We start from the raw sequence: 15,010 nt of genomic DNA, 5'->3' as shown, positions 1-15,010 counted from the left end.
AAACAAGAAAAAAAACCCCATAAATTTTGACCGCCCTCTGCTACCATTGTCAGAGGCAATCAGCCCCGTTATCTTCCTGGGGTAATTGCCTGGATCGTGGCATTTTCCTTGTGTATACTTTTGAAAAATAAAACCGGAATACAAATTCTAATTAAATTCATATTTATTGTAAAGAAGAAAATAAAACATCTTACTGATCTAATTAGTTATATTTTGAAAAAATTCGTGCCGGCTATTTCTCAGCCGGACCTTTTCGGCAAGAGAACAAAAGAAAAGTGTGAAGGAATGTGGGTGGAGGAACTTGCGCAGTTTAGCTTACTGATAAGGATTCTTGGCAAACTACGGAAAGTCTGATAGTCCAGAAATAATGAGCTCAGCTGGTAAATAAAAGAACGCAGTGACAGCCAGGACCCCTGCTGTTGTGTCAACACCCCTAAAGCCACATTATGACGGATGTCTACATAAAGACAGAAGGGCTTAGTGAGATCTGGTAACCCTAGCGCTGGAGAGGATGTGAGAATTTCCTTTAATTGCCCAAAAGAATTCGCTTGTTCCTTGCCCCATTCAAAAGGATCTATTTCTGCGCCATGGGTTGATGAATACAAATGTTTGGCAAGGAGGGCAAAATTGGGGACCCATAGACGACAAAAGCCCATAACTCCCAAAATACCTCATAGTTTTAGGTGGGGGCAGCTGTAAAATTGCCTGTTTCCTGGGTAAGCCTAAATTTCTTTGACCTTGAGACAAAATATATCCCAAATATGTAACTTTCTTTTTAACTAATTATGTTTTCTTTCTGGATGCCCTATAACCATAGTCTCTCAGTAATTCCAGAAGGATTTGGGTATTTTTGAAACAATTCTCCTGTGTGGTTCCTGTCACTAAGACATCATCCACATATTGAAGGGGACAGTCTCCTTCCTGAACTGGTTGAAAATGTTGTAAGTCCAATGCAAGGGCTTGACCAAAAAGGGTTGGAGAATTTTTAAAACCTTGAGGCAATCTTGTCCAGGTATATTGACAATGCCTATGTGATTTAGAGTCCTTCCACTCAAAGGCGAACAAGTCTTGGCTATCAGGATGTAAGGGTATTGTTAAAAAAGCATCCTTCAAGTCTATAACTGAAAACCATGCTGCTGAATGAGGGATGGTCCCTAGCAAAATATAGAGATTAGACATAATTGCATGAAGCGTTACGGTCCTCAAATTTACAGGGCGAAGATCCTGTGCTGGTCTCCAGCCACCATCTGGTTTTTTTATGGGTAATATTGCAGTATTCCATGGGAATTTAGTTTCCCTTAATATACCTGCAGCTAGGAATTTGTCAATTAAGACCTGGATGGCCTCAGCGGCTTCTTGTGGGATGTAATACTGAGGCATGCTAATAGGCTGGAATCCTGGTTTCAATTTGACTTCTACTGGAGATGCAAATATAGCAAGCCCAGTGGGGTTGTCTTCTGCCCACAAGGTAGGAACATTGAATTTCTCCCAATTGCTTTCAATGGGTGTGTCTTGCATTAGCATTAATCGCCACGTTTCTTCCACTGGGTGTATTACTGTCAAGTACTGTCCGTTAGCATTGAAAGAAATTGTGGCTTTCATTTTAGAAAGCAAATCTCTTCTTAACAGTGGAACTGGGCAATGAGGCATGTACAAAAATTGATGCTCTACTAAGCCGTTTTCAACTTTGCATTTAACTAGTTTCAGGAGACTGTGTGTAACTGCATTGCCAGAAATGCCTTGGACTCTAATCTTCTTAGCTGACGAAGGAGCTATTAGTGTATTAATTACTCACATTCCTTCCTTGAAAAACACCTCTCTGACTTCCTCTCACCATCTGAGATCCATGCCTGTAGGATCCATCTCGGGTTTCCATACTTCTACGGGGACACTCTCTCTTCCAATGACCAACTTCCTTACAAACTGCACATTGATTGGGTCCCAAAATGACCCCCCCCCAAGTGCCAGAGCCAACATCTCTGTCTGCTTCCTTTCCTTAGCAACTTGCTTCCTTTCTTCCTCTCTCTCTCTCTGTTCAAGTATACTTTCTTAGCAACCTCCAACAATTCACTCATGTTTTTTGCCCAGTGCTCCTTCTAATTTCTGTAATTTTCTCCTAATGTCTGGAGCACTCTGTCTTATAAATCTTTCATTCAACATAAATGTGTTTGCTGGGTCTTCTATGTTTATTCCAGTATTAATTTTATAAGATTCAACCAATTGAGTTAAAAAGCCTTTGGGGCTTTCATTCTTCTCCTGCAAAATGGTGGCTGTTTTTGCATAATTAACAGGCCCCTTTGTGGCCTCTCGTAAACTGTCTACGCATAAGAGGCGGTAGTTATTTAGTAGTGTTTGATGCGGAACATGATTTGCATTCCAATCAGGGTCGGTCTCAGCCGCGGCCGCTGTTTTATTTGCAGCTTGATTAGCATCAGGAAACATACGGGTCAGTACTTTTTCTTTAGCAATTTTGAATTTCTCTCTATCTTCCATAGAAAGCAATGTATTTAACAGTAGTTGAATATCTCCCCACGTAGGTCTATGTGTTTGCATTATTGTGTTGAATAGATCTACGACTTCATGGGGTTTTTTGCTAAATGGACCATACTGCTGTTTCCAATTAAGGAGATCTGTAGTTGTAAAAGGCTGATATTGCATCAAGGAACGAATAATGGGCTGTCCCTGTGGGTCCTGTGCATGATCTAACACCTTCCGTAGAGGGGCCAGAGTTTCTGCTTTCTTAAGACTTGTCTGGCTTCGAGTCCGGGAGCTAATAGGTTTATACTGTTCCTCTGTCTCTTCCTGTTCTCCGTCACTCTTAACTTCTCTTTTGACTTGTAAATGAGTTTTCCAAGGTGGAATGGTTCTCGGCATTGCAGGCAGCATTGGATAAAGGTTTTGCCTTGGGGCTATAGGAAGGGGGGCATATGGAGGAGGTCGGTTTATTTCTTCCTCATCTTCCTGACTAAAAACTTTAGTTTTAACCTTTTGTTTGGTGATTTTATTTACTTCTTTCATCATACACACTCTCACACATTCCAACTGACACTTTTTAAGCCACTTGGGTTTTGCCTTCTGAATGATCTGCCACTGATCTATGTATGGGAACTGTTCCCAATGACCCGCTTGTGTGATGATCCTGTGCATCTTTGAGATTATTATGGGATCTAACGTTCCCTCTTCTGCCACATTACACCCAATGCTGGCCAATTGTTAACACAAAACTGTTTCAAGGTGTCAGGATTGCACGGAGGACCTCCATAGGATTCACTAAAAGCAGATTGAAAGTGGGCTAACATACATTGTAATGGCGTCTGTTGGATGCTGTTTTTCCCTCCCATATTTCTAATGACACTACCAGTGACCTGGGGCGCTGGACATTTGACAGTCACAGTCAGGAACTGCACTGGTTTACCCAATCCCACACAGCCTAACCTGGAGAATTAAGAGACGCCACTCTTTTCTCCTAGGAGATTGATCAGATCGCCTCTCTGTCTTAAAAATAGACAGGTCCTTTCTTTTCCCCATTTAAATGTATACTCACCTGGCATGCGTTGTTTCTGGCCATCCGCGAAGATTTCTGAGTCTGGTCTGCCCTCTTGTGGGTCCTTGGCTGAGCTGCATCTCCAGCGAGCATACGGCAATCCCTCAGCGAAGAATTCTGTTGACGTCAATGGAGTCTGGAATGCCGGCTGGTGAATCTTCATTGGGGAAAGGTTGCTTCTAACCGGGACAGCACGCCTAGAAAAATCTCTGCCTCTCAAAGTCCCATCTGGGGTGCCAAAATTGTTATGGAATTAAGAGACATCTCTTCGGGGCAGACAGAGTCAGTTTATTATTGCAATAAGGATCAGATAGGTATTGATACCTCAAGATCTGAACAACTTTATGATCCTGAGACCCCAGTTTTATACATTTTCAAACAAAGGATTCTGTGAATTCAGCAGTTTTATCATTGCAGACATTCGTTACATCAAATGACATTTTTCTAATTACTAAGTTTGTTACATTATCTTTGCCAAACAGTCATAATTCTTCTTGTAAATCACCGAAGCATAGTTTCAAATTATCTCTTATTGGTATTTCATGTGGTCATCCTTGGTCTCTTTAACCTTCAAACTGTATATCACCTCTATCTCTGTCTCTATCTCTGACAACTGAGGGGCCTCTCTTATAGAATGTTTCTACTTCAAAGGAATTTGTCTGCCTTTGTACTATTTCTACTGGATCAATTTGCTTTTCTCAAACAAGCACATTTTCTTTCTTACAATACTATGAATAAAGAAGGCCCTTCAGTGATCATCTAGCTGGACCCGCATTACCTACATTATACGTAAACCAAGATATTATGCAGCCCTAGTTCAGTGAAATCACAATTCACTAGTTTCTGGGCTTTGCTTTTCCCCCCCCCCCCTCTTTCTGGCAGCCGGCAGACCCTTTGCTGCCCATTGGGAGACTAAGATAGATCTATTTCGGCCTTATAAGGCCTCATCAGTTAGCCATACCCTCATCTCATGTATTCTCCCTGTAAAGGTACAATATTTGTTTTTCTTTCTTTTTCGTAGGTTTTATGTGTTTTTCTCTTTGGCCAGGTTCTACCTATGTAAACCAAGATATTATGCAGCCCTAGTTCAGTGAAATCACAATTCACTAGTTTCTGGGCTTTTTTTTTTTTTCTGGCAGCCAACAGACCCTTTGCTGCCCATTGGGAGACTAAGATAAATCTATTTCGGCCTTATGAGGCCTCATCAGTTAGCCACACCCTCATCTCATGTATCCTCCCTGTAAAGGTACATAAAGAGAAAGACACATAAAACCTACAAAAAAGAAAGAAAAACAAATATTGTACCTTTACAGGTACAATATTTATATATATATATATATTGGGGGGACAGCTTGACATTTGGAATCAAAGATGCTTTGTAAGTAACATAGATAGCCAGGAAGGAAGAAATGAAAGAAAGAACATAAAGATTGACCAAGAGAAGACCAAGAAATCAGAAAACAAACAACTTCTTTAAAAAAAGTTTTCAGGAAAAATGGTTTTCCTTCCTCTTTCCTTTCTAGGCCTTTAGTGACAATATGAATGACCAATAACCAATCTTACTTTTTGCTCTAAGATGGATAACAAAAAACAAAGAGAGCAAAACTGGAATCAGAATGCATTATATAAATTAGTGTTATGTAATTTATGATGTATCAAGCTGAATATAGATTAGTAGCCATTTATAGGTGTAAAATAGGTAGAGACTAAATAAACATTCTGACTCTGCTTAGGATTGTAAAAATTGAAGAAGTAGGTTCTGTGAAGTGTCTGGCAAAAAAAAAATGTTGTCCATTAGGCAATAAAATTTGTTGTTCCATTGAGCAATATTTCCTAAACTAGGTGTCTTTCATATATTAGAATTTAATTTTACAGAATACAACACATGGATACAATGACTAAGTGATTAAAGATGCTGAGCTTGTCAACTAGAAAGCTGACAGCCCAGGTTCAAGATCTGAGCACTGCACAATGGGGTGAGCTCCCATTACTTGCCCCAGCTCCTGCCCATCTAGCAATTCAAAAGCATGCAAATGCAAGAAGATAAATAGGAACCACTTCTGTGAGAAAGTAATAGCATTCCATGCACTTCAGTATATAGTCATGCTGGCCACATGACCATGGAAAGTGTCTTCGGACAATGCTGGCTATTTCAGTTAAGAAATGGAGATGAGCACCATCCTCTAGAGCGGGTGTCAGCAACACGCAGCTCTGGAGCCACATGTAGTTCTTTCATCCCCCTGCTGTGGCTCCCTGTTGACTGAACCCACCACTGGCTGGCCCCGGCCTTCACCCTCCCCTCCCAGTCACTCCTTGCCTGGCCTGAGAAGGTAAGGGCAATGGTGTGGGATGGAGACTCACTCCATATTCCAGAGTGGGAGCAAAGCACCACTGTATTTGCCTCATCTTGTGAGCACTTCTTCTGGCCCTTGTTGGTGCTGCATGCATCTTGGTCGCTCGGGGAAACATGTGACTTGCTCTCTGCTCCAAGACACTGGCCCAACTTGGCTGCAGCCACTGCCGCTGCTGTTGCCACCTCATGGCCTGCCTGCTGCTCTCGCAGCACTTTGCTCAGCACAGTTAAATTTTGTGTGCTTCACAATGGGGGAGACGGCATCCCCTCTTCCTCCTGGAGCCCATTACAATGCAGAGCATCAGAGCCATCATTTGATGGCTTCCCTGACATTACAATATTTAATGTCCACATGCTTGCTTCTATTCTTTACTCTATCACCTGTTGCCATTTTAATGCAGGCAGCATTATCCTCATATACCATTACAGCTTCATTTACCTTTACATTTAAATCCTATAACAGCTGTACATACCAGGTTATCTCAGAAGAGAGTTCAGATAAAGCAATAAATTCTGCCTCTGCAGTAGAAATGGTGACAGTTGTTTGCTTCCTGGACTTCCGACCAATTAAAGCCTCTCCAAACAATATCATAATCCCAGAATTAGACTTTCTGGTTTTTACATCATTTGCATAATCACTATCAGCATAGCATTTCAATTTTAATTCTTCAGAGACCTGTATTTGAAGATTGAAATTCACAGTTCCCTTCAAATACCTGAGAGGCTTTTTTACACCTATCCAATGCAATTGTGTTGGTGCAGCAGTAAAGTGACTCTAGATGCCTACTGCACAAGCTATGTCTGGTCTGGACCACTGTGACAGATATAACAGGCTCCCTATTGCTGACTGATATATCTCTTGATCACAGGCTTCATTTTTGTCTCAAATCTGTGCTCATAGGTGTTGGAACAATATTACACTCTTTCATGTTATATCTCTCCAACAACTGTTCAATTTTTCTTTTTTGACTGAGAACATAATCACCTTTCTCTGTTTTTTATATGTCCACACCAAGATAATTTTGTATTTCTCCAAAGTACTTTCATTCAAATTTCTTCTCCAACTTATTAGCAAATTCTTTGACCTGTGATTCATCCTTTATAATGAAACAAAGATCATCCACAAATGCTAATAGTTGACAATCCCCACCTTGTAACTTTCCAGTATATATGCAACCATCTGCCTTGCAACTCTTGAACCCAAGACCCTTTAATGCAGTATCTAAACATATATTCCAATTCCTGGCTGATTGCTTCAGCCCATAAATGGTCTTGTTCAATTTATACATCATGTTAGGCTTTTTACTTTCATACCCTGGTGCTTGGACCATGTGAATTTCTTCCTATAATTCCGCATTGAGGAATGCAGTGGTTATGTCAAAATGCCAAATTTTATGGCCACGTGCCGCTGCCAATGCTACTGCCAACTTTATGCTTTTACTCTTTACAGTTGACCTCATCATAGTGCACATTTTTCATCTGTGAAAAACCTTGTGCCATTAACCTTGCTTTATATTGTATCTCATTATTGAGTAATACTTTCTTCTTGTATACCCATTTACATCCTACGACTTTGCTACCTTGTGGCAAAGCCATAGATGTGAACATCTTATGTTCACCCATGGATTTCATTTCCTTGTCCATGGCTTCTTTCCATTTTATTTGTTCAATTTTAGGTGATGCCAATACTTCTTTATAGTTCCTTGGCTCATACCATACAGTACCCACTTTAACTCTACTAGCAGAATACCTGTCAGGTGGAATCCACTTGTTCCACCGCACTGACTGCTCTTGTGTTTCAACCCTCTCTTGCTTCATATATTTTTCAGCTTCTCCTCCTGAATGCTGACACCATCACTAAGTGAGTTACCATTACCAAGTGAGTTACCGTCACTAAGTGGATAATTCCAAAAATTTGCATCAATTCTATTCCAATTTTGTGCTGCAAAACTAGCAGACCTTGAAATCACTATTCTTCTTCTCCCATCACTAAAGCGGTAGCTCTTTGAATCAGGCTCATAGTCCATAAACCTGAGCTTTCTAACTTTTGGTTGTCCCTTTCTTCTGACTGCTTTTGGAATATGCACCCACACATTATTTCCAAAAACTCTTAAAGTTTTTGCCAGAGATGGTTTTCTCCCATATAGCACTGCATATGGAGTATCATTAATGGATGAACTCCACAGCCTATTAATTAAATAGTTAGCAGTCAACATGGCTTCACCCCAATATGACCTGCTCAGACCAGAGTCCTCCAGCAGTGAGTCCTTCATGGTTTGTAAGACTCCATTCTGCCTCTCAAGAACACCATTCTCAGCTGCTGTGTATGGATTTGTGTGTCTGTGTTTTATATCTAACTGTTCCAACCACTGTTGAAAACTTGTTGACATGAATTCTGAACCTCTGTCAGTTTGCAGCTGACATACCTGTTGTTTAAATTTCTGTAGCATCCCTATTTTACTCTTTAGTAAATAGCAGAACCCAAAACTATTACAACTACTACAACCTAAAACATCTACAATGACCAGTGCATACTTTGCTCTTCCCAAAGTGGCTTGCATTGGCCCCACCAAATCTGCATGCACCAGCTCTAGAGCTCTTGTTGTCTGCCTTTTGCTACATTTGCTTACTGGGAACGCCTTGGACTTTGATGACTTACATACTGCACAATCCAAATATGCCTTACATCCATTTAAATGTAATCCTTCTGCAAACTGGTCCATCCTTTGCAAAACTCTGAAGCTGGCATGGCCAAGCTTTCTGTGCAAGAGATGAATATATGAATCATGTGGTGCCTCATTTCCAAATGTTTGTGTACATTGAATATTTTCTCTTTATTAGACACCTCCCATTTGCTTGTCTAAACTATAGACGCTCAATAAATTATGCTCCATTTCAGGCACACATATTATATCATTAAACCTCTTTTCCAGATATGGAATTTGCACACTGCCTATTCCAATGACTTTAGCCTTCTGACCATTTGCCAAAGCTACTGCATCTCCAGCAGCTGGATCCATTCTGTAAAACAATTTAGAATTATTAACAATTGTTTGACTTGCCCCACTGTCTTTCAATCATTTGTCTTTGCTATTGCAATAGCTGACTTTTGCAACAGCAACCTTCCCATCTTGCAATTTTCCTTGCAAACAGCTTTTCCTTTCCAAACAGTCCTTCTTTAAATGAGTTTTTTCACCACAAAGGAAATCCCTCCATTGTTGCTGTTGTTTCTGCTTAGAAAGTCTTTGCTGGGGTGTAATCTGATCTCTTCTGCTGCTACATTTCTCTTTGCAGACATCCAGTCTCTGGAATTCTCCACTCCTCTTATCTCTCTGCTCCTTGGGTCCCCAACTCAGGAATTCCTCCTTGTGGCTCTTTCTAAAATGGCATTTGTTCTCCTCAGCAACCAAACAAGCTTTTAAAGCCTCCAAATGCAACTCCTGCTCTGGTTTGCATTCAAATAGTGCAGAAACAATGTCCCAAGTTTCATCCAGATTGTTTAACACTAGTAGCACCTTCTGAGATTCAGGAAACTGCAATCCACGCTGTTCCAACTCCACAAACAAAGTTTGCATTTGTACAAAATGCTGTTCCACAGATTCTCCTGGTTGCAGATGGGCTCTGTATAATATTCTTGATAATTGCATAATATTGCATGCTGACACACTCACATGCACACTTCTCAACTTCAGCCAGACTTCCCGTACAGTCTTTAAATCAGCTACATTGAGAAATTGTTCATCTTCTAAACTTAAGATGATATAAGCCATTGCTTTATCATGCTGCCTCTGCTCCGCAGCTGCTAATGGTGCCTGGTGTGGATTAACAACAATATCCCAGAGCTCCTTAGCCTTCAGGAAACATTCCATCTTTGCCGCCCAAACAATATAGATTTTCTGTCCCAAACGAGGCAGAGAGCTCTCCTTAAATTCAACAGCAGCCATCCTGCAAGCTTTCTATGCCTGGTTTCTCTTTAAAACACAGGCAGTCTCTCAGCTTAATTACAAATCAGTCTTTCTGTGTGCTCTGGGCCCATAACCTGTCAGAGTTAGTTGCAAAAATCAAATCCAGAAAGTACACACAAGTAAACTGATTCAGCAGGATTCATTAACTTCTTTATATACATAATAATACATGAAGTAATATATTCAATACCAAGAATGGTTCTTTGGTTTTAGATCAGTTCAGAGAGGCAGATTAGACTAGTTCAATCCTCAGCACAGAATCAGACTCAGAGCTTAAAGCTGCAGAGCTAAGCCACACCCAGACTTCTTACTTAAATTTCTGTTTCTAAACAGCTCTTAATGGCCTATTCATTGGCTGACTTGTTACCATGTCTTCCCAGTCATGAATATTCTGACAAACCTGAAATTACTCTTGATTTAAATCCTATGTTTAAAAGCACCCAAAGAAGAAGAAAGAACAACATCAGCAAAAAAACCCACAACCCTTGTCTCTTTTTGGAAATGGTTCAAGAGGGAACACACATGTGTGTGAGAGAGAGAGATGAGAGAGAGAGATGATAGAGACAGAAATGAGAGTGGGACAGAGATAGAGATCAGAGATAGAGATGAGAGGGGGAGAGAGAGATGAGGGAGAGAGAGAGGGAGAGAGAGACACACAGAGAGAAACAGAGAGGGAGGGGGACAGAGAAAGGGACAGAGACAGACAGACACACACACAGAGAGAGAGAGAGATGTACCTGTTTCCCACAGAAAAGAAAACACCGGGAGTCACAAAACCTGGGTAGGCATGGCTGGTGTGTGGGTGTCATGTGACTGGGTGGGAGTGAGTGACATTGAGTTGGCCATGCCCACCCAGGTTTTGTTGTTCCCAGTGTTTTCTTTTCTGTGGGAAATGGGTCCAATGGCTCTTTGAGTATTTAAAGTTGCAGACCCTTGCTCTAGAGTCAGATACAACTGGATGAGGGAAACCTTTACCTTTACCTTTACCTAGACAACAGGACCATTGCTGAGAGTTATGGAAATTGAAATCTACATATTTGAGAGCAAGGTATCATTGAACATGCCAATGTAAAACCCAAACATGTTTAAACTTTTATTCAAGCCATACAATCATTGGGAATGGACCTAGGATGAATCTAAGTGCTTACTGAATATTTAGAATTTAAAGGAAATGTTTGTTTTTATTAAATTTAGATAAAGACTATTTCAGATGGGTGGCACAGAAGTCCATAAATGCATAAATGAATATAAATGAAATATAATTCCATTTATTAATATAAAGAAAAGGAAAATAAATCTTTTCCAACATGATGTTTTCCAGATGGTTTAGGATGCCAATTCCCCAAATTCTTAGGAAAGATGGGGTTGTAAGCCAGTAGTGAGCAGAGCCAAATGAGCAAGCCAATTCTACTGTTAGTGATGCATTTATCTCCCTCATGTGCTTCCCCAGCAACACACACAACCTGCAGGTGCCATAACTCTTAATACAAGTAGTCCTCAATTTATAACCATTTATTTAGTTACTGTTTGAAGTTACAAAGTCACTAAAAGAAAGTGACTTACAATCAGTACTCATACTTAAGACTACTGCAGGATCCCCTTGGTCCCATGATCATCTAGCATATATTTACGACAGTTGTGGTGTCCCAGGGTGATGTGATCCCCATTTGTTACCCTCCCAATGAGCATCCGATGTAAATTCAGTGGGGGAATCTGAATTCACTTAATGATCATGTGATTCATGTAACTGCAGTAATTCGCTTAATAACCATGGCAAAAAAAAAAATCATAAAATTGGGCATGACTCACTTAACAATGCCTTGTCTAGCAACAGTAATTCTCGTCCCAATTGTAGTTGCAAATCGAGAACTACCTGTACTTTGACAACTGTTGTATCTTCTTTCAAGATGCAAATGATTATAGTAGCCTTGCTTTTCTTTCTTCAATCTCATAGAAAGAAGGTGAGACATTCAAGATTGAGTTTTTTCAGCTGTTAGATTTTTCCTGAGTTTTAATTCTTCTCAGTTACTAGTTTGCCAGAAGCCTATCATTTTCCATCTCCTGAACCCAGGCTATCTGGCTTGAGATCCATTCTGCTATGTATATCCTCACCTACCTATTCTTTACAGTTGGGATCTATCTAGATGTTCTTTGGTGACCATAGCAACAGCAGTAAAAACCTGCCCACTCCTGCTCATGTTACCTCCTGCCAACAGTTTTACCTTCTGGAAGGAGTTACCTTGGATTAATTAATAAGGAGGTATAATGGAGGAAAGATAGTTGTACTGTGATTTGTGTCATGATACATAGCTGTGAAGTACATGAATGTGAGAATTTCTATGGATATGGCAGAGATAATAATGCATTTGTATGAATAAGTGTTCCTGCCTCCTTCACTTGTCTTCATGTTGTTATTGTAAGATCTTTGTCAATCTGGTACAGACTCATAGTACAAGCAAACAGTGGTTTAGACAGAACCCAGCATTAAAGCATAATAATAGTATATTTCTCAATAATTTCTATTTGTTTTATTTCTACCATAACAGAGAATAACAATGGCAAGTAAGAAGAAAGAAATTCAGCTACAGGTATCTTGTTATTCTGTTAGTATCTTGTTATTCTGTTCTTTAGATAAGCAAGCAAATTGAGGAAATAATGTTCTCTATATTGTTTACTGTAGGCAGTAATACTCAATCAAACACAATGGGATGAGATGCTGCTAAATAAAGGTCTAACAGGTAATTTTTCTCTGTGTCTCTACTTCTTATATATTGTTTATATGTACTTTGGCACATGTGTGTTTCATTTTGTGTACCAAGTCCAGGCCATTTGCAAGTATATACTTGTTATAAACTTGGAATGCAACCTCTCCCCACTACCACTGTTGGTAATTTCAAATTGCTAAAGCAATCCCTGCAGTCCCAGCTGTTTCAGTGCCAAAGAGAAATTTCTGCCCAACAAAAAGGGAACTTTGCTAAACTTAATTATCAACTGAGCTAGAACAAGAAAAGAAAGGCATAAGTGTCTCCCTCCCTCCCCACATTATTATTGCAAACTCCTGGAGTTGGTTATTTTAATTTTAAACAGATTAGATACAAATATATATTTAAGAAAGCTCACATGTACTTTGTATGTCAAGAAAAAAGATAGCACATACAGCACAAAATTAAGCAAAATAAAATTCCTAAACTCACATGTAATTTTAATATATTTAAGTACTTTTTAAACAAATATTTAAATCTAAATTCCTGTCAACAAATGGCCTTTCTATGCTCCTAATTAGCTCTCTCTGTAACTTTGTCCATTTTCAATTTTCTGTCCCTTTAATACTGAGTGACTTCTCCCTTTAGAATTAAATTCAGAAACTCATATAAATTATTACTAGCATAACGTGTAATTTTTCAAACCAATATGATGCTGGAGAAATCAATTGTTGGATATTTCATCATTTCTTTTCACTAGTGAACTGTTTTGACAACTAGGAGAAATGATGAGAGACAAATGAGGGGAAGGTTCTTCGCACACCCCTGCTTGATTTTGCCTGGCCTGTTGTTAGTTAAATGCACCTCTATACTTATCAAATGAAGAAAAAATCTTGTTCCACTCTCTCTTATGCTTCCCTCTTTTCAAGTCCTAATTAGATAGAAGTTATTTCTTAATCTAATTTTAATTCAAATAGAATGAATTCTTCCAGCGTTCATTGATAAGAGGACTAAATCCGTGCTCTGCATCTAGGACAACTACATTATTTATTTTTTATTTTATTTTACTTCAAATTTATATACCGCCCTTCTCCCTGGGGACTCAGGGCGGTGTACAGCCAGATAAAAACACATAATACAAACATTAAGAACAGATTAAAAGGAAATATCTCAATTTGGCCCAAAATTTAAAAGATATACGAATTTAAAATCATTTAAAGGGATTTGTTAGGCCAGCCCGGCTTGTTGGAAAAGGAAAGTTTTAAGGGCACAGCGGAAGGCACGGAGGTCTTGGATTCTCCTTATCTCTGGGGGCAGCTGATTCCAGAGGGTGGGTGCCCCCACAGAGAAGGCCCTCCCCCTGGGGGTCACCAGCCTGCATTGCTTGGCTGATGGCATTATGAGCATTTGATTTGTTTTACAATCTTGGTATTCTCTCCACATTCTGCATATGCTCAGAAACCCACTTTCTAAGAACGACTTCTGCTGATTTCAAATCACCAAACCAATCGCTGCAGTCCCAGCCTTTCAGTGCCAAAGAGAAATTTCTGCCTGACACAAAGGGGAACTTTGCTAAATTTAATTATTTTTTAAAAAAAACTTTTTTATTAAGTTATAGAGTATTATAAAATACAAAATACAAAAGTAAATAGAAGAGCAGTGAGGGGGGAGGTGGAAGAGAAGTGAGGAAAGATAGGGGGGAGAGAAAAAGGCATTCTCTCTATTACAGTAAAATAAGGCATTAACATTAAATCACAATGTTTTGCTTTTCCATAATAGTATGAACAAGTCATTTCTATAAAGATCTATCAGTCTAATCTGTAAAACCCAAAGTCAGAGTTTCATACTTTTCCACATCAAGCATGATGTTCAGAAGCTGTTTCCATGTGGAAACGAAAGTCCTTATGTTCTTTTCTTTAATCAAAGTAATCAGTTTTGCCATTTCAACCAACTCCATCAACTTCTGCAACTATTCTTCCATGGTAGGAATCAAAGAGACCTTCCATTTTTGCACATACAATAGTCTTGCTGCTGTCAACGTACATAGTAACAAAGTTCCAAATTTTTTCTCCAGTTCTCTTTCCATTAGACCCAAAAGGAAAAGTTCTGGTTTCATTTTTATCTCCGTTTTCAGAATTTTCTGTATTAAAATATGAATCATACTCCAATTTTTTCTTTGCTTTATCACATGCCCACCATAGATGATAAAAAGTCTGTTCTTTATTTTTACACTTCCAACATTCATTTGACATGCCTTTATACATCCTAGAAAACTTTGCTGGTATTAAATACCAATGATACATCATCTTATAGAAATTCTCTTTTAGATTATAATTTAATGTAGTGTATTTTTCAGAGTATAAGATGCACTTTTTTTCCTCCTAAAAGAGGCTGAAAATTTGGGTGTGATTTATACTCTGAATGTAGATTTTTTGAAGCTTTCTTT

At 39.3% G+C, this 15,010-nt stretch overlaps 1 protein-coding gene across 8 annotated transcripts in view; it reads left to right on the top strand.

Moving 5' to 3' along the window:
- Nucleotides 1-15,010, top strand: part of NME8 (NME/NM23 family member 8) — a 318,092-nt gene that overhangs the window by 76,179 nt on the left and 226,903 nt on the right. For 5 of the 8 annotated variants that reach the window (XM_087892435.1, XM_087892433.1, XM_087892438.1 and 2 more), the window contains exons 1-3: nucleotides 12,019-12,122; nucleotides 12,409-12,450; nucleotides 12,543-12,600. In XM_087892435.1, the coding sequence (XP_087748561.1) occupies nucleotides 12,418-12,450; nucleotides 12,543-12,600 (91 nt within the window). In that variant the 5' untranslated portion in view covers nucleotides 12,019-12,122; nucleotides 12,409-12,417. Of the gene's footprint in view, nucleotides 1-12,017; nucleotides 12,123-12,408; nucleotides 12,451-12,542; nucleotides 12,601-15,010 lie in introns of those variants that run through there. The other 3 variants (XM_087892436.1, XM_060686126.2, XM_087892434.1) reach the window with 2 other exon arrangements.

Source organism: Pantherophis guttatus, chromosome 4, assembly GCF_059756535.1.
Source record: "Pantherophis guttatus breed Tessera chromosome 4, ASM5975653v1, whole genome shotgun sequence".
NCBI lineage: Eukaryota > Metazoa > Chordata > Lepidosauria > Squamata > Colubridae > Pantherophis > Pantherophis guttatus.
Note: the sequence above shows the minus strand (reverse complement) of the source record. Positions and strands in the feature narration are given on the sequence as shown.